This window comes from Triturus cristatus, chromosome 4_1 (assembly GCF_964204655.1).
Source record: "Triturus cristatus chromosome 4_1, aTriCri1.1, whole genome shotgun sequence".
Lineage (NCBI taxonomy): Eukaryota > Metazoa > Chordata > Amphibia > Caudata > Salamandridae > Triturus > Triturus cristatus.
Genome location: NC_140585.1, coordinates 234543262 through 234563378, shown reverse-complemented (window position 1 = coordinate 234563378; position 20117 = coordinate 234543262). Strand labels below are relative to the sequence as shown.

Sequence of the window (20117 nt, the reverse complement as noted above, 5' to 3'; positions counted from 1 at the left end):
CCACAACCACTGATGGTAGTAGAGAGACTACTGTGCTCTTTAGATGTCAAACAATGTCTTAAGTTCAACTTGGATAGAAAGAAAGCTTTACGTAAACCTGATCATCTTGCTGTAGCTTTGAGCAATCTAACAAAGATAAATCCTTGTCAGAATAAGGGATTTCTGGATAGATTTTATTTTTCCTCCCTCCTCTTGCATATGCAGTGGAAATGCAATTACCAGACAATGTTAACTCATCCAACCAGGGTGGTGGCAGGCCGACAGCGGTATTTGCAGGAATATATATCCGACATTTGCAGAGTAGCGACACTTTCCAAGCCACACTGCTTTGATATACGCTCGATGGTGGGGATGTCTGCGGGACAAGCAATGCTGAGAAACCTTTTTAAAAAGAAAATAAGCCTTCTACCCTCTACTCACTAAATCTTTGAACCTTTATGCTAGATTGTTATCAAGCATGCAAATCTATCCAAAATGCAGTGCTGGTAAAGAAAAGTTGCCTACTTGTCATTATAGTGTTCCAGTGTTGCTATCTTTCTTTGATTCACATGCAACCTACCCCTCCCCTAAAGCTGAGGCTTATTTATGTCCTGAACACCATACAAACTTTGAAAATCTTGCAGTTTAAGCCTCCGGGAAGAAGGGGGCCTCTGTCTCGCCACTTCAGTGGCCAAAGTTCAGGTCACATAATGATGTGGACTTACTGTATGTAGTCTGTGGAATTGTTAATGTTTCTGCAGCAAAAGAGTGCTATTTAATACTGTTGTACAGAGGTTTCGCAGATTCATGATTGGAAATATTCAAGCAATGAAATCTATGGAAGATACAAACCAAGGATATCAAAAGTTAAAGGTAAGTAACTTTTTTTTCCTCCTTCGCCAAGTTGCCAGGCTGATTGAACAATGCGTAGTAAAGGTTTTCTGCAAATACTGTGAGAGAGCCATCTTTCTTGCATGGTACGCTCCCACTTTTTGCTGAATTGCGAATGTACTTTGACTGAGTGTGCCCTGGGCTCCTGCCAATCAGGTCCCCAGGGCCTATGTTCCTTTCCTAAAACTGTGCTGAAACCTAAAACCAAATTGGCAAACTCTGGCCACATGTCAGCCCCTGGTAAATGGTACACTAGGTACCCAGGGCCTTGTGACCAGGGAAGCCCCCTGAGGGCTGCAGCACTTATTGTGCCACCCTTAGAGGCCCTGTACCCTGGCACACACACACTGCCCTTGCTGGCGGAGTGTCTGGGTACAGAACAAAACAGAGAGTCGACATGGCACACATCCCTGTGTGCCATGCCCACAACACACACTGCCCTGGCCTACATCAGCCACCCCTCTAGCTGGGTGCCCTATGCCAGTGGTGTGGGTACAGGTGCATGAGCCCTGTGCCCCTACAGTACCCAGGTCCATTCCTGGGCACTGTAAGTGCAGTGCTGCCATTAAAGAGTATATGGTGCTGGGAGATCGTCAACACGAACTCCACAGCACCATGATGGCTCCACTGAAAACTGAGAAGTTTGATATCAAACTTCTCAGCACATTAAACCTGCACTGATGCCAGTGTAGGATTTAATGTGCAATGCACGACAGAGGGCATCTTAGAGATGCCCCCTGAACCTAACCTACAATCCACATCTTGTCTGAGGGGCTGCCTAGGCTGCCACACAGCAGACATGTTGCTGGACCCCTGGGTGGAGAGCCATCCGCTCTCCTGGGCCTGCAACAATGCACATCCTGGGCGAGGTGCTAGGTCTCCTCCCCCAGGATGGTCAAGGGAAGCTTCAAAGGCATGCCGCCTTTGTGAGATTCTCCAGGCCACTTGCTGTACTCGGCAACTGGCCCCTACCGGTTCTAACCTCCACTCTGGCGGGAAGACTGACCGGAAACCTCAAGGAAAGACAGGGGGTGTGCCAGCCTCTGCCAACCCCACCCCTCAGGTGGGGGAGGCGAGGTAAAGCACATCTCCGGGCTCTCGCCATCTTGAAGATGGGAAGCCCTGCCCAATCAGGACTAGGCTACTGCCCCCCTCCCACAGGAGAGTGGCAGGATAGGGGGTGTACCCACCCCAGGGCATGGACCCAGTGGTCCCTGTCCTTTACCTACCTGTAACGCCCCTAAATTTAGTATTTAGGGGCACCCTGAACCTTCCTTCCTTAGATCCAGATTCCGAAACAGCAAAGAAGATCAAGAAACAAGAAGACCTGCCGTGCAGCTGCTAACAAGAGGAAGACACTAACTGCTTTGGCCCCAGCCCTACCGGCCTGTCGACCCTTGAACCTGCTCCTTCTAAACCCCGGCATCTCCCGTGGCCAACAACCTCACAACCCCCGGAGGACCTGGCTACCTTGTGACTCTACGCAACTGGGACTACCACGAGCAGTGGTACTGCTCAAAGCAAGTAACTGACCCCTGGCATCAGCCAGGAACCGCGAACCCTGCACACTCTGCACCCGCCAAGCCTGACCTGTGCTGGAGCGGAAAAAGACCCTGAGGACGTCCCCTCGGCGACTGTGACCCCGAATCCAGCATCCATGGACCCACCTCGACGCTCCTGACCACGCCTGCAGCCTCAGAACCAGGGACCTCTACAACCGCTACCAGCAGAGGGTAAGATTTCCCGACATCAAAAGGCACCCCTGCACCTGGCGGCCCCCTGTGCCCAACTCCTGGGTGCCTACCTATCCTCCAACTACCCAACTTATCTCTCGAAGTGGTGGTCACACATGACGAATCTTCGTCCCTGAGCTTGCAGCCTTTGTTCGTTTTTGAGCTTCTCCATTGCAATCCATTGAGCGCCCGACGGCTCAAAAGCACCCTGTACCCGCCAGAGTGCCCCTGGCAGTGCAATCTCTACTCTACTTTGCTTCCCCATTTGCCCTGAGCAAGTGACCAGGAGCCCAGCTCCTAAATGTAAATGTCATGGTACTCATAGAGCGCACTGTCACCAGACGGCCACCTTGGCGGTGTCGCCTATCGGTTTCCTGGCGCTGATACTCATACCGCTGTGGAAACCCTCCTGGCTTTCCCTGTGAAGTGTCCACTCCTGGGCACCCCCAGGGTGAAGCCAGGCATCCTTAGCGCTGTTGGGGCCGGTGTGGAGGCTAAGCAAGCTATTGCCCAGAGTTGCAGCGTGGGGCCCGTGATTAGAATAGGCACCGAGGCGAGAATAGACAGGTCCGAGGAAATTGAGCCCGAGCCCTGCCGAGGCGGGAATCGAACCCTGGTCCCTGGCCAGAACTCTGCATCAGGGTCTGCCGCTCTAACCATTGAGCCACACTCCTCCACAACAGCCGCGTGGCCTGCTAGCCAGCAGCCACCAACCAAGGGCACCCTGCCTCCCATAGGATAACATTGGGCCTAACTCACTCTGCTGCCCCTGTGCCACTGAGGGTGTAACAACTGTACTTACCTGACCCTGGGAGACCACTGAGTCTATGCCCAGAACCTTAACTCTGCCAGTCGAGTACTTAGCCAAAAGCCGATAACTCTCTTTTCTTCCATAGGGTAACATTGACTGGTTTCACTTGGAAATTCTTCTAAGTGTGGAGTTTCTAAACTGTAAAATATTGACCTAAAATCAACCGAGTGACGAAAACGAAAATATTCACCTGCTATCGGGAGAGATCCCAGTGCTGGATCTTGGTGCCCAGCACTGACCCTGAAAAGTAATTACAACCATACTTACAGCTAACTCATTTTTCTCCCATAGGAAACCATTGACTGTTTTTCTGTGAAATTTCTTCTGTGTCGATTTTTGCAAACTACAAATATTCTTTAAAAATCGCACCAACGGTGAAAACATAATTACTTACCTGTTTTAGATAGATGTCCCAGTGCTGAACCTAGGAGCCCAGCCCTGGATTACAAAAGTAACAAGAACATACTTTACCTATAATTTGAATTTCCTTCCGTAGGATAACATTGTATGGTTTTTGCCTAACAAGTTTCTAATTGTCGATTTTGCAAACTTTCAAATATTCGTTAAAAATCGCCTGTATAACCAAAACACATTCTTTCAACTGTTTACAGGTAATGCCCCAGTGATGGATCCAGGATCCAACACTGAGTTAGAAAAAATAACCATAACCCCACTTACGTGCTAAGTGAAATTCCTCCCATTGGATAACATTGGTGATTCTAGGAGAAAATGTTTGTGTCAACTTTTAAAATACCAAAATATTGCTTAAAAATCACTACTGTAACCAAAGCGGTTTTACCCAACTGTTTACAGGAAATGTCCCAGGACTGAATCCAGGATCCAGTCCTGTGGTTAGAAGAGTAATCCTCAAAGTAACTAATTGCATTTAACTAGAAATTCTCATTGAGCTCAATGTATTATTGTGTTTGAAATTGTGTTATCTATTGCAACAACTGTGTCTATTGCATTTAAAAGCCTATTGCATATTGAAAGTATTTGTCTAAAGCCTCTCATTCAGAGAAAGTATATTTTGAAATCTATTGTTGGTTCTAAAATAAAACAACCATATATTTTTATACAAAATCATTGGCCTAGAGTTCAGTTCTTGAGTGTGTGAGACCATTTGCTGACTGAGTGTGTGCAACAAATGCTTTACACTGTCCTCTGATACTGCCTTACTGCTCGACCAAGCTACCACTTTAGAGAGTAAGGTTATATCTAAATTTAGCCTCGGACAAACCTCTGGGGACTGTTGACTCTGTGCGCACTGTCCCTATTTGGGAACAGTATACACAGGACCACTTTCCTTCACATACTGATCAACTGCCTTGCTGTTTTCTATTTGGAACTTCAGAGAGGCTTTTCACCTGTACCCATTCTTACACAGTTTATCCTGCATGCTGGAATGGGTTCCCATAATTTGATTATCAACTTTTGTCAGATATTAACAGACTTTTCAAAACCTCTGTATGTCAGCTGCCCATCCCACATGCTTTCATCATACTCTTACCTGTAGTAATCTGACATGTCCTTCTGCATACTTAACCCTTTTCCAAAGCTGATTTCTCCCACAAATTTCCGTGCTCCTCCTCATCCATTTCCCTTGGTACTGCCCACCTTGTTCTTTGCCACTTGAACCTGAGTGACATTCTAATCTCTTATCGAGTGCCACATCATGCATTGTTCATGTAATTTTCCTTGAAGGTGTCTGGGCAGAAGAGATAATTCCAGCTAGGACTTGCTTCGGGCCCCTTGTTGGACGGGAGAGTCAGTCATTGGATATCCAGGGCTGGACGGATAAGGCAGCGAGCCACATTTGGAAGGTAATCTCATTTTATTAAGGTACTTCAAAAAAAAAATGTGCCTTTTGTTAAGAGTGAGTGAAGCTGTTTGCTTATGTTCAGAAGTGGATTTCCTGCACAGAGGCAGTGCGAGTTGGATGTTGCGTTCCTAGTGATGCGCATCGTTTAAAAAGCTTCTCATTGAAGTATTTAGAACAGTTAACCTTAGTCACTTGTATCAAGGGACCACATGACAAATGAGTGCACATGTCCTGGCCGAGGGAAGAGTTGGGCTTTGGGGGATATGAAACACAAACGCACTTTTGTAGATGATGGATGGTGTGATAAAAAAATATAGTGTTGCTGTGGGTGAGTTTGGCAAAACTTTCAAGTATATTTAATTGGAAGTGTAAGAAGTGGATGAATCTTGGGGGAAGACCTGGCTTGGCAGTTCGGTCTGGACTGTTCCCATGAGGCACAGCGTCAAGACTGATTTGCATATGGCTGGATCTGAACTGGGGTGGCGACTAAAACTAAAGACCGATAATGGATTTAACCCAGAACTGTGACTGGGGGTGAGTGTCTGAAAAGTTTCAGCGCTCCGTCCATCTCCTTGTGTTTGCTTTGGTGCCAAGATCTATACCAGTACCACACACTGCTACTTAGCGTGCTGAATGATGAAAAAAAGTGGTTTTGGTTTGCCTTGGTACCAATGGACCCAGCTCTTGGTAACTTCTGCTTACAAAACGGTACACATTTTCATTCTGAGAAGAAGTATATTGCTGCCATTTGTTTTTGCCTATGTTCCCTGAGCTGCCTTTTGGCATTTCAGAGAGGAAGCTTAGAACTGCAATCCTTCAGTTTTCTTTGAATATAAGACAGTTATTGATTTAACTTGCGTCAATGTCCCAAATGTTTCAGTCGAACTTCTCACTTTAACACTTCATGGGACCTCTAGTCTACTTGACCAATGTTCAGGTACCTAGTACCTTAGTTTATAATGTGTATCACAGCTCTTTGAAAATGTGTTCTTCCTGGTCTTTAACTCCTGCAGCACCAGCTACCAGTAAAGATACCTGAACTTGCCAATGTCGTCTTGAAAAGAAGAAATCGCACCATGTTTTTCTTGCATTTTAGAAAACAGACGGGAAACATCGTGGCTATTGTAATAGCCTCTCAGTGTCAAACTAGTTTCTTGATAGCTTGGTTTTTTGGATTAAGATTCCGTTGCTGAGGCTTGAACCAGTACTGGCTCTCACCTGAAGAGCGCTTCCTACCAGAATCTGATTTAAAGACCATTCTGTTTAAGCTATCCAGTTCCACACGGCTGAAGAAAGAAAGGCAACTAAGGATATTGACATCCCTAACACAGATGCTAAGGGTGAATAATTTACATCTTCAGGGACTAATGACAAAGGCTGTGGAATCCTTAGATCTTTACACTCTTTTTTTTAGACTGACGCTCCCATTTTTATTCAAGGTTTGCTTCATCTGCATCATGGAATCCTTTATTGGTCTTGAAAGTGTTAGAATTCTATGTGACTCCCTTGGGAAAACGTCTTTACCTGCCTTTACTGCCTTTTAGCTAGGTTTGTGATGATATCGCTTTCAGCATCTAAGTCTCCGGCGTCATAGTTGATGTCATTGAAACCATTGGCATCGAAGGAACAGTCGTCAAAGGGACGTTTAAAAGCCCTCACAAATACAGTTCGGCCGCAAAACCAAAGCCAGCTCCGAAACACCAAGCTGCAGAGGAAAAAGAGGACCCAATCCCCAAAAAGCTGTATCAAGTCCTTGACAATTGGCAGCAGCAATTGACCCCTAAGACTGGGAAACCCATTGTCCTTAAAAAGAGGCAGCTAGAGTTAAAAGAACCTTTGATTCCACCACAAAAAAGGATCATGGTCAACAAAGGCACCAGCACACTACCACCCCGTTATCACAAAACTGACCACATTCACTGCCATCACAATATCCTACACATTCAACCATTGGGAGTGTAGATCCCTTTACCCCAGGAGATGCTTTGCAAGAGCCTTCAGATAACCCACAGAGCCCTGATAATCCTTTGGAAGACTATATTGTCGACCCATAGGATGACTCTGATTTAGAATGAATCTCTATTAAACAATCCCTGGCAGCCAACACCACAAATGATCACAGTGTCATACAAAGAGCTGCAGCATACCACAAGGTAGAGATGCATGTCACCCCTGAAGAGGAGGACTTTTTCGTAGGGACTTTATCCAGAACAGAAAGGATAGTTCAGTCCATGCTAAAACCTACAACAGAGATTTGTAAGGACCCTGTCAAAAGTAGAGTACTTATTCCCAGGGCACAGAGGAAGTTTAAAGCATCACCCTCTAGACATTAGGGGGACACTCCTCCCCCAGAGCCCTTAGTGGTGGCTACCGCACAGAAACGGGCAGCAGCGCAAGCAACAGGAGACGCAGGAAAGTAAGAGGATTGAAGCTTTGGACAAGAGGGTAGTTATAGACAATGCAAATTTTGCCGAATTGCGAACTCTGGGGCTGCTCTCTGTATACCACCAAGCACAGTGGGACAAGATGGAAGATCTCTTCCAACATCTTCCAAATGAGTATAAAAAGAAGAGGGAGGATCTGTTCACCGAAGGGAAATGTAATCTAATGCCACCATTAGATGTGCGCTTGATGCAGCCGATACTTCAGCAAGAGGTATCAACTCTGCAATTCTTCTACTTAGGCATGCATGGCTACCTATCTAAACCGGAAGTGCAGCAACACCTGCTAAATGTCCCTTTTGATAGAGAAGATCTCAATGAAATGTTAGAAAAGATTAATAAGGACACCGAAACAGCAAAGGTGATGGTTGAAGTACAGACACCCACCCCACACCGGTCCTTTTGTAGGCATCCAGGAAGGGGTGGAGGTTAGCCATCCACCTCAGACCAGGGACAAACCTACCAATTGCAGCAGCAGGCTTACCACCAGCAGGGAGGTAAAGGATTTGGCAGGGACTTGTATAGAGGCAACCAGAAGGAAAGGTAGAGGTACGCCAGCCAAGGGTGCCTCCACACCAAAGAACGACTTCCCTTGCGTCCCACCTGACCACGCAACACCTGGTGGGGGGGAAGTCTTCTGAGGTTCCAGACACATTGAGCAGACATCACTTCTGACCAGTGGTTTCTTTCAATAGTACAGCACGGTTAGTGTCTTAAACTTGTATCAACCCCACCAAACATTCCTCCACGCAGACACAGCCTATGCCACAACATCTGTATCTTCTCAAGGAAGAGATAAATGCGTTCCTTGCAAAAGGGGCCATTGAGCCTGCCCCAAAACAGTATCAAGGCGAGTATATTCCCTATAAAACCAAAAAAGGATGGGACATTCAGGCCTATACTAGACCTTTGGATTCTCAACCAATACATTATGTTCGAGGCATATGAGCTGCAGATCACACACTGAGGATAAGATCGCCATCTGGTGTTGGGCTCGGATGATTGCAGGTTGTTGTTGTCTTCGGAAGAAGCCTTTGGTCACGAGGTTGGTGACTCCTCCCCTGGACAACAGTGCGCATGGGCATCCACTCCATCGTCAGATTGTTTTTTTCCGCCATTGGGTTCGGATGAACTTTTTTCCGCTCCAGCAGAAAACTTCTAGCAATCAATTTAACTCCTTAATCTTCATTCCATCGACTTCGAAATCAACTCGGACCGGTTCCGGAAGCGGCTGATGGACAGGACACCCTTCAAAAAATGCCCCCAGTGTGGAGCGAAGTTCCCCCACAGTGACCACCACGAGGTTTGTAACCTCTGCCTGTCGCCGGAACACAACGAGTCCACCTGTCCAGCTTGTGCCGCTTTCCGTTCGAAAAAGACCCTCCGGGACCGAAGAGCTCGACGCCATATTATGGCCAAACCAGCTCCAGAACCGGAGGACATCTTTGCTCAAGATGTTCCCGAAGACGACACCGAAGATCTCGAGATCGTGTCCGAGGCCGACGATTCCGATGACCTCATCACTCCAGGGCAGCGTGTGAGTACCACCCCCCCTGCCCCTGCCCCATCCAAAAAGACAGTGGTCAAGACTCCGCCAGCTGGGCCCAGTCGCGACCGGAAATCCTCTTCAGAAGCCCCGCCCTCGGGCCCGGCTCCGAAGACATCTAAGCCTGTTGGTGGCTCGGGCTCGAGCAAACCTCATGTGATTGTGCCTTTAACACCCTCGGCACCGAAAAAACCACTGTCGGCACCGAAACAGGCTTCGAGACCGAAATCTCCTTCGGCACTGAAACGTTCCTCGGCACCGAAGTCTCCACCGGCGCCGAAACGTTCTTCGACATCGATGCCTAAAAGTCCCTCGGCACCGAAACATACATCGGCACCGAAACATACATCGGCACCGAAAACTCCATCGGCTCCGAAAAATCCATCGGAACTGAAACATCCTTCGGCACCGAAAACATCATCGGCACCGAAAACTACGTCCACACCAAAAACAGCTCATAAAGACCCGAAGCGGGCGTCGCCGCCACCACCTTCGGAGCCAGATGAACTTTTTCGACCAGATCCTACTCAAAAGCGGATCTACATCAATCCTAACACTGGACATGTGACTGCCATCCCATATAAAAAACGGAAGCTGGACACTACACCTCCCCCAGCTCCCATACGGAAAAAGGACTGTGCCACTTCACCACTTCGTCCTTCTTCTCCTGTTTTACCTTCTAACCCGTCCCCCCCTCCTCCTCCTGTTTCTCCTTTACCTTTACCACCTCCCTATCATTCACCTCCTCCACAGGATGATAATGATGACTTAGGGGGAGGGGCGGACCCTGATTTATTTAATGATCCTGTTGATCCAACCGACCCGTTTACTTTTCCAGACACAGCACCGGTAGATGACTGGTCTTATCCAATGCCTGACATGCCTGACCCCACTACCTACCCCTCAAAGCCCTCCCCTCCTGATGACCACCTAGGGTTTGGCCAACTAATAAATAGGGCAGCAACGTTCCATGGTGTCACTATGCACACGGACCCCCTTGAGGAGGATTTTCTCCTCGATACCTTTGAGCAGTCACAAAAAACTGTTCATATACTTCCCATGATTAAAGGGGTTATAAAGCATGCCACTGACGTCTTTAAAGACCCTGTTCGAGCGAGGGTTCTCAACCCCCGCATCGAAAAAAAGTACCGACCAGCCCCGCAGGACCCTGCATACATTAAAGCCCAGCTCCCTTTAGACTCCTTGGTCGTATCAAATGCCAGGAAGCGCGTTAACTCACAGACAACTGGAGAAACGCCCCCCCCAGACAAGGAGTCTAAGCTTTTAGAGGCCTCAGGCAAACGAGTCGCCGCACAGGCGGCGAACCACTGGCGTATTGCCAATACCCAGGCCCTGTTAGCTCGGTATGACAGGGCACATTATGACCAACTTGAGGACCTTATGCAACATCTGCCTGAACCCTTTAAGTCCCAGGCCACTGACCTCATTCAAGAAGGCAAATTAATATCTAATGCCTCCATTAAATGCGCCTTAGATGCGGCAGACACTGCTTCTAGGGCGGTCAATACTAGCGTCTTACTCAGACGACATGCCTGGCTCCGTATTTCCGGTTTTAAACCGGAGGTTCAAACCGCAATTCTGGCTCAACCTTTCAACCAAGAGCAGTTATTTGGCCCTGCAGTGGATACTGCATTAGAAAAAATGAAGAAGGATAATGAAACTGCCAAGTCTATGGGAGCACTGCAGTCTCCTCAAAACCGGGGTTCCTTTCGTCGCTCCTTTTATAGAGGAGGCTCCAAAAACACATCAACTGAGACCACGTCCACCTTTAAAAATTCTGGACAAACATCCCCTAACAGAGGTTATTTCCGGGGAGGTTATAGGGGAAACAATAACAAAGGCCGAGGGCGGGGCAATAACAACAACACCCGCACCTCCCCAGCCACCAAACAGTGACTTGCCACCACTCCCCCCAGACCATTCCACTCCGGTCGGGGGGCGACTCCAACAATTCCTACCTGTCTGGACTTCCATCACCACAGACAGATGGGTAAGACAAATTATCCAGTCTGGCTACTGCCTCGAACTCATACAATCCCCCCCAAACATACCACCCAAACAACGCCCAATGTCCTCACATCATCTCTCTCTCCTCAAACAAGAAGTTCAATCCCTGTTACAAAAACATGCGATAGAACCAGTCCCCCTTCAACATCAGGGAAAAGGGGTATATTCTCTATACTTCCTCATTCCCAAAAAGGACAAAACACTAAGGCCCATACTGGACCTCAGACTACTAAACCAGTATATACATTCGGATCATTTTCATATGACCACTCTCCAACAAGTCCTCCCACTCCTACAACAGGGAGACTTCCTTGCCACATTAGACCTCAAGGACGCATACTTTCACATCCCTATGCATCCCGCTCACAGAAAATATCTACGATTTGTGGTAGATGGGCAACACTATCAATTTACAGTTCTCCCATTCGGAGTAACAACAGCACCCAGAGTGTTCACCAAGTGCTTAGCAGTCGTGGCAGCGCACCTCAGAAGACAACAGATCTATGTCTTCCCCTATCTGGACGATTGGCTCATAAAAGCCAATACATACCAAAAATGCGTTCTCCACACTCATCGCACGATTCAAACTCTCCACGATTTGGGATTCACTATCAACTACCCCAAATCCCACCTACAACCTTCCCACTTACATCAGTATCTAGGAGCAACCATAGATACATCCAAGGCCATTGCTTATCCCAGCACTGCCAGGATAGCCAGTATACAAAATCTCATCTCTCAGTTTCAAACTCATCCATCTCTTCCAGCAAGAGTGTTCATGCAGCTCCTAGGCATGATGGCGTCATGCATCTCCATAGTCCCACACGCACGACTTCAAATGCGTCCCTTACAGGAATGTTTAGCACAACAGTGGAACCAAGCTCACGGACAACTTACCGATCTGGTGTTGGTGGACAGTCGCTCACTTCGCTCACTGAAATGGTGGAACACCATCAACCTGTCCAAAGGGCGACCGTTCTTAGAGCCTCTTCCACAAGTTGTGCTAACTACCGACGCATCTCTCACGGGGTGGGGAGCCCACCTCCTTCACCATACCACTCAGGGCAGATGGACCAGTCAACAAAAACTGCTCCACATCAACCACCTGGAACTCTTAGCAGTGTTCCTAGCACTAAAATCCTTTCAAGTTCACCTAAAGAACAAAACTGTCCTCATACACACAGACAACATGACGACAATGTATTATATACAGAAACAGGGAGGGACACACTCTCCCCAACTGTCCCAACTGGCACAGCAAATCTGGAGATGGGCAATTCCCCAAAACATCTATCTGTTAGCAGAACATCTCCCAGGGATCCACAATCAAGTGGCCGACCTCCTAAGTCGCCACACACAGCAGATCCACGAATGGGAACTACACCCCAAGGTTCTACTCCCCTTCTTCCAAAAGTGGGGACAACCAGACATAGACCTGTTCGCCACTCCCGAAAACACAAAATGCCCAACCTTCGCCGCCAGATTTCCACACCCACAGTCCAAGGGCAATGCCCTATGGATGAACTGGTCAGGCAGATTTGCGTACGCCTTTCCGCCTCTCCCACTAGTTCCATTTGTGGTACGCAAACTGAAACAACAGTCACTAACACTAATACTAGTGGCTCCCACTTGGGCACGTCAACCGTGGTTCACCACGCTTCTAGAACTATCCTTAGTTCCACATCAAAGACTACGCCTCTCCCCGGATCTATTAACCCAGAACCATGGAGAAATCAGACACCCAGATCCTCAAACACTGAACCTAGCGATCTGGCTCCTGAGGTCTTAGAGTTCGGTTACCTCAATCTCCCTCCAGACTGTATGAATATCATAAAGGAAGCCAGACGCCCTACTACTAGAGCGTGTTATGCCGCTAAATGGAAACGATTTGCCATCTACTGCGCTAATAATGACATACATCCATTGGACGCTTCCATCCAAAACATCATTTGCTATCTACTACACTTGCAAAGATGCAATCTAGCGTATTCCTCTATACGTTTACACCTAGCAGCCTTGGCAGCCTACTTGCAAAATAGGCAACACCTGTCCCTTTTTAAGGTACCAGCCATCAAAGCGTTTATGGAAGGTCTCAAAAGAATCCTTCCCCCAAGATTGCCACCTGCACCAGTGTGGAATCTCAATGTGGTTCTAACAAGACTCATGGGTCCCCCATTTGAACCTATGCACAAATGTGAATTACAATTCCTAACATGGAAGGTAGCTTTCCTTATCGCAATCACTTCCCTACGCAGAGTAAGTGAAATACAAGCCCTTACACTAGAGGAACCTTTCTTACAACTACACCGTAACAAAGTGGTTCTTAGGACAAACCCTAAATTTCTTCCAAAAGTGATTTCCCCTTTCCACCTTAACCAATCAGTAGAGCTACCGGTCTTTTTCCCAAACCCAGACTCCGTAGCTGAAAGGGCCCTACATACCTTAGATGTCAAAAGAGCCTTGCTTTATTACATCGACAGGACAAAACCCTTTCGAAAGACAAAACAACTCTTTGTTGCTTTCGCACCACCACATAAAGGCAACCCAATCTCCAAATCAGGTATAGCCCGGTGGATAGTTAAATGCATCCAAATATGCTACCTCAAGGCTAAACGTACACTTACAGTTCCCCCAAGGGCGCACTCCACCCGTAAAATAGGGGCTTCTATGGCCTTCTTAGGTAACATTCCCTTAGAAGACATTTGCAAGGCAGCCACGTGGTCTACCACGCATACCTTCACTAAACACTATTGTGTTGATGTGCAGGCCAAACAACAGGCCTCCGTGGGCCAGGCTGTCCTAAAAACTTTATTTCAAGCTGCTGCAACGGATACAGGCGACCACCGCTAAGGGGAAGCACTGCTGTATAATCTATCCTCCGTGTGTGATCTGCAGCTCATATGCCTCGAACGGAATATGCTACTTACCAGTATGCATCTGTTCTTGGCATGTAGAGCTGCAGAGTCACACACGCCCGCCCGCCTCCCCGGGACCTGTATCTGTTCCAGCATCCGTCTTACTTAGACATTACACATGGACATCCTTTCTTTCATTTCTATACACTCCATCTTTTCCCATCATGGCGAAAAACAATCTGACGATGGAGTGGATGCCCATGCGCACTGTTGTCCAGGGGAGGAGTCACCAACCTCGTGACCAAAGGCTTCTTCCGAAGACAACAACAACCTGCAATCATCCGAGCCCAACACCAGATGGCGATCTTATCCTCAGTGTGTGACTCTGCAGCTCTACATGCCAAGAACAGATGCATACTGGTAAGTAGCATATTCCTTAGTGACATATTCATATGGTGACCCTTCCAAGTGTAATAGCACTTTTACCTGAAGACAAGTTCATGACAGCCCTTGACCTCAAACATGCATACTTCCTTATTCTCATCCATCCTGCTCACCACAAATACCTCGGGTTCATGGTAAATTGTCACCATTATCAATTTAAAATATTGCCCTTTCTAATCACTACATCTCCACAGGTATTCACTAAATATCTTGCAGTAGTAGTGGCTCACCTAAGGAGGCAGGGTATTCATGTCTTTCCCTAGCTGATTAAGATTGCAGACCGAGCCAAATGTGTACAAGATGCACAAGCCACCATCTCCCTGCTCCACAGATAGGGATTCACTATAAATTCCACAAAGCCTCATCTGGAACCACACCAGGTCCAGTCCTCTTCGTGTTCAATTCTAAACTCTGTCACAGCCAAAGCCTACCTCAATGGGTTCTCCATCTCCAGAACAAACTGGCTCTTTTTCATCCACATCGTCGCCTGCCAGTCAGGATTGTGATGCATCTGCTAGGCATGATGGCCTCTTGCTAAGCCATTGTACCACAAGCAAGTTTACACGTGTACCCCTTACAGGAATGCTTGCTGTCTCAATGGTCACAGGATGAGGGCAATCTGGAGGATCTACTGTTGATTCAGCCAGCAGTTCATTGTTTCCTGCAGTGGTGGAATAGCAGCAAACTACTGCAGGGATGAGCTTTTATGGACTCACTCCCGCAGGTGACAGTTACCGCAGAGTCATCACTCAAACGTAGGGGGACACACATGTTGGAGATGATGGTCCAAGGAGTATGGACAGATCAACATAGCACTCGCCACATCAACTTTTTAGAGCTCCTAGCAATTCTTATGGCACGCAAGGTCTTCCTCTTGTACATTCACCATAAAGTAGTCCTCATAAAAACAGGCAATAGGACCGCAGGGTTTTACATACAGAAACAGGGAGGCACTCACTCTCTTCATCTATCTCAAGTAGCACAGAGCATGTGGAAAGGGGCCATACAACATCACATTCAACTCTTGGCAGAATATCTCCCGGGAGTACAGAACGACTTTGCAGGACGCAGCAACATGTACATGATTGGGAACAGGTCTTTCAGCTGTACTTCGAAATTTGAGAAGGCCAATAATAGATCTTTTGCGCAGCAGAAAATGCAAAATGCCAACACTTTGCTTTCAGATTTCATCACCCTCAGTCACTAGGCAATGCACTATGATTGAATTGGTCAGGGATATTTGCCTAAGCTTTTACACCTCTCCCACTATTTCCGTATGTGTTGAGGAAGCGCAGACCAACCTGTCACAGCCTAATTCTAGAAGTTCCCACATGGGCTCAACAACCATGGTATGCTACGCTACATGAGTAGTTGTCAGGACCTTCTTATGCAAAATCATGGGACAGTCACAGACCAAACAGCTCAATCTAGCTAATTGGCTCCTGATGTCCTAATGTTTGGGTACCTAAATCTGCCCTCAGAATGTATGGACATCCTTAAGAAGGCCAGGCATCCTTCCACTAGAACCTGCTATGCAGCTAAGTGGAAACGTTTTCTTTGTTACTGTACTGCACAACACATTGACCATATCAACCCTACAGTACAAAATGTATCATATTTATATATTACCTATTGCATCTACAAAGGTCAGGTCTAGCTTACACACCTGTCTTCTCTTTGCAGTACCTAGAAAACAGGCAACACCGTTAACTGTTTATAATCCCAGTTGTCAAAGCGTTCGTGGAAGGTTTGAATAGGGTAATACCTCCAAGAACTCCTCCTGCTTCGTATGGAATCTCAATGTGGTACTAACTAGACTCATGGGCCCCCATTTTGAGTCCTTACACTCCTGACCATTTCAATACCTTTCATGGAAGGTTGCTTATCTAGTGGCAATCACCTAGTTTAGAAGAGTTGGTGAAATACAAGAGCGGTTCATTCAAAAACATCCGTACAGAGTAGTTGTTGTAATTAACCTGCTTGAGCTAGTTATAGATGGTTGGAATGTGATTACCTCATGGATTGCCATGAGTTATTCTGACGTTGGATGCGCTGCTGTTTAGATCTTTTAACCTGTCGATGGTTGCATTGAATAAAGCCTCACCTGGACTTCTTTGTCTTCGGCTTTTATTACTGGCGACGAGGATGGGATGTGATAGTTGGGCTTGAGAATGTAGCGCTTCTACCTCCAGACATCTCTCCACTTAGTTATGGTGGGTCTAGTATATATATAATTGGGTATGTGGTGACAAAAATTGTGTTCAGAGGAAGAGAGACCATGGGAAAGGTATATGTTGCTAAGCGAGGAGACAACCTTCTAGGTTGGAGACATCAACGTGACTTAGGCATAATTTTGAATCCCAGTGCCAAGAATCCACAGGACCAAGTCATGTTGATTGATAGTGTGAGTAATGGAAATGAATATTTTAAGGATTTTCCTGAAGTATTCACTGATACTCTTGATTGTCTCAAGGGTTTTGAGCATCAGATTATTTAGAAAAATGCAGCAAAACCTTGCATACACAAAGTGAGCAGAGTGCCAAATTTGATGGTTGAGCCTTTGAGACTTGAGCTTGAAAGATTGTTAAAGTTGGGATTAATTGAAGAGATAGAAACCTCCGAGTGGTTAGCTCTGGTGTTTTAGCACCCAAGGATGGTGGCTCTGCTGTGAGAATGTGTGTGGACTTGCGCGGTCTGAACGAGTGGATCTGGGTGGACCGCCAGCCTCTTCCAAATATCTCAGTCTATTAGTTTACTAAAAGGGGCCAACATTTTTAGTGTCCTGGACCTTTCGTCCGCTTATCATCAGATCATGCTTCATAGGGATTCTAGGTATTTAACATCTTTTGTGACTCCTTTGGGGGCGTACCAATTTTTGAGGATGCCCTTCGGGTAAGCCTCAGCGGTAGCTTGCTTTCAAAGAATAATGAAGATGATTCTGGGAGATCTTGTTTTTTCAGGACGATATTTTAGCCTATGGTAAAGATGAGTGTGAGCACGAAGTTGTACTGAGATCTGTTTTGACTAAGTTTAAAGAAAGGGGGCTCGCAGTCAAGCAAGAAAAATGCCGAATTGGACTGAAGTCCGTTACTTACCTTGGTCACATTATTTCTGGAGATGGCATACAGCCCAAGCTTGTGCTTGTGGAGAGTATTGTTAAAGCCCCTGCACCTGAGGACAAAGAGCAAGTTAGGTCCTTCTTAGGGATGGCGGAGTTCTACTCCAAGTTTGTTAAAGGTTTCGCTAGTGTTGTTGAGCCTATCCGGGTTTTGTTAAAGAAGAAGGTGCATTTTATGTGGTCACATGAATGCGAGGCAGCTTTCAAATGAGTTATGTCTGAGATCGGCAAGATGCCAACATTAGGACACTTCGATACCAAATTGAAAACTATTCTGTTGACCGATGCTAGTCTTAAAGGACTTGGAACTGTACTCTCTCAAATTGTGGGTGGAGAGGAGAGGGTAGTAGCCTTTGCCTCCAGAGCCCTTAGAGGAGCTGAAGTCAACTACTCTTGTATTGAAAGGGAAGCGCTGAGTGTGTTTTGGGCAGTACAACACTTCAAGTTTTATCTCTGGGGAATTCCGTACACTGTTAAATCTGACCATCGCCCCCTTGTTCAAATTTTTCCGTGTCCTCACAGTGACCACATGACCAATAGGCTTAAGAGATGGAGTGAAGGTCTTAAAGAGTTCAATTTTCGTATACAGTACATACCGGGCCAAAGTAATAAGCCTGCTCACTGTTTGTCACGATTGCCTTTAAATACTGAACATGTAGGGGAGGAGCTTGAATGTGTAAACTGGTTGACAGAGCCTTCACTGTCAAAGGAGGAATGGTCCTCCTGTGCTAGCAGTGATCAGGTATTTTCCTCCCTACAGTTATTTCTAAGGGTTGTTAAGATTACAAAGATCTTGGCACTGACTTGAAGCCTTTCTGGACTGTAAGGAACGATCTTACCTTTTGCCTGGGAAATCTCATGAGAGGTGACAGAGTGGTTCCACCTGATGAGCTTAAGGAAAAAGTGGTCAACTTGGCTCATGAAGGACATTTGGGTAGGAGTCTTACTAAGGCACGTGTCAGGGAAAGATATTGGTGGCCGGGGATGGATCGGATGATAGAGAATGTTGTCAAAGACTGCCACTTATGTGCCATTAATGATAAATCTCATGCTACCAGTCATACTCCCTTTTCCCCTGTGGAAGTCCCTGATGCTGTTTGGACCAAGTTGGGTTTAGATATAATTGGACCCTTTGAGTTAATGATGGTTTTAGCAATTATTAATGATTCAGCAAGTTTGGTTTTCCTTAGCTCATCAGTCACAGCACTGTTCTTCCAAATGAGCATCCATACTGTGTTAAGTTTGGAGTTTGCTACCCTGCCTCTCAAAACTTCAAAGGGAGATTTTTGAGAAATGGCATTGGGAACAGTGCTGTTACTGATGAGCTAAGGAAAACCAAACTTGCTGAATACCAGCAAAAATATAAACTGCGGTATGACAACAAGATGTCAGTCAGGGAAAGGAAGTGGAATCTGGGAGACCGTGTTTTGGTGAAAAAGGCTAAGCATGGTCACTAAGGTTCTTCTAATTTCCTCGGCCCTTTTGTCATCACCGCAATTAAGAAGAATGTTGTGACTCTAGACAATGGCTGTACTTGGAGTATGTCCAGACTGGTTAAGTTCACTGAAACACCTCACCGCACAGCTGTTACCCGTGGTTTTGTTTCTATGGAACAAGACAAAAACACTGGGTATTCAAACAGACACAGGCACATACCTGTGAAATTTAATGATTATGTTTTGTATTAGAATAGTCCTTATTTGCTAATGTTTCACTTTCTCCTGTTGCTTTTGTATATGCTTATGCTTAGAAACGTTCTCTACCTGGTCTTCTGTTTTCTACTTTCTTTCATATGTTATAGGTCATCGTACAGTGACATTCATTTTTGTTTTTCTTTATAATTTTGAAAGGGGGATGTGTTGTGATTAACCTGCTTGAGCTAGTTGTAGAATGTTGGAATGTGATTACCTCATGGATTGCCATGAGTCATTCTGACTTTGGATGCGCTGCTGTTTAGACCTTTTAACCTGTCGGTGGTTGCATTGAATAAAGCTTCACTTGGACTTCTTTGTCTTCGGCTTTTATTAGTAGTCCTATGAGACCCAATCCAAAGCTTTTGTCAAAACTTCGGTCATCCTTTCATCTTAATCAGACCATTAAGCTGTCCGTTTTCTTTCCCAATCCAGAATCGGTAGTGGAAAGAGCACTTCGCACTTTACATGTTAAAGAGCATAGCTATACTACTTTGACAGAGCTGAATTGTTTAGGAAAACACAGCAATTGTTGCTAGCTTTTCCATCCATAGACGGGTCAAGCTATATCTATAGCAGCTATTGTTAGATGGTTAGTCCAATGTATTCAAACTTATACCAAAGCCAAGAGGACCATACCTGTTTCCCTCAACCCCCACAACCAACCTTCCCAAAAGTGCACATTCTACTTGGAGGAAGGGTGCTTTTATGGCTTTACTGGTAACATTCCTATAGCTGACATTTGCAAAGCAGCTACT

General features: G+C 46.3%; 1 protein-coding gene across 4 annotated transcripts in view; it reads left to right on the top strand.

Moving 5' to 3' along the window:
* Positions 1-20117, top strand: part of PRDM4 (PR/SET domain 4) — a 177789-nt gene that overhangs the window by 69089 nt on the left and 88583 nt on the right. For all 4 annotated transcript variants that reach the window (XM_085651955.1, XM_085651953.1, XM_085651954.1 and 1 more), the window contains one exon: positions 5119-5237. In XM_085651955.1, coding sequence (XP_085508081.1) covers positions 5119-5237 — 119 coding nt within the window. The remainder of the gene's footprint in view (positions 1-5118; positions 5238-20117) is intronic.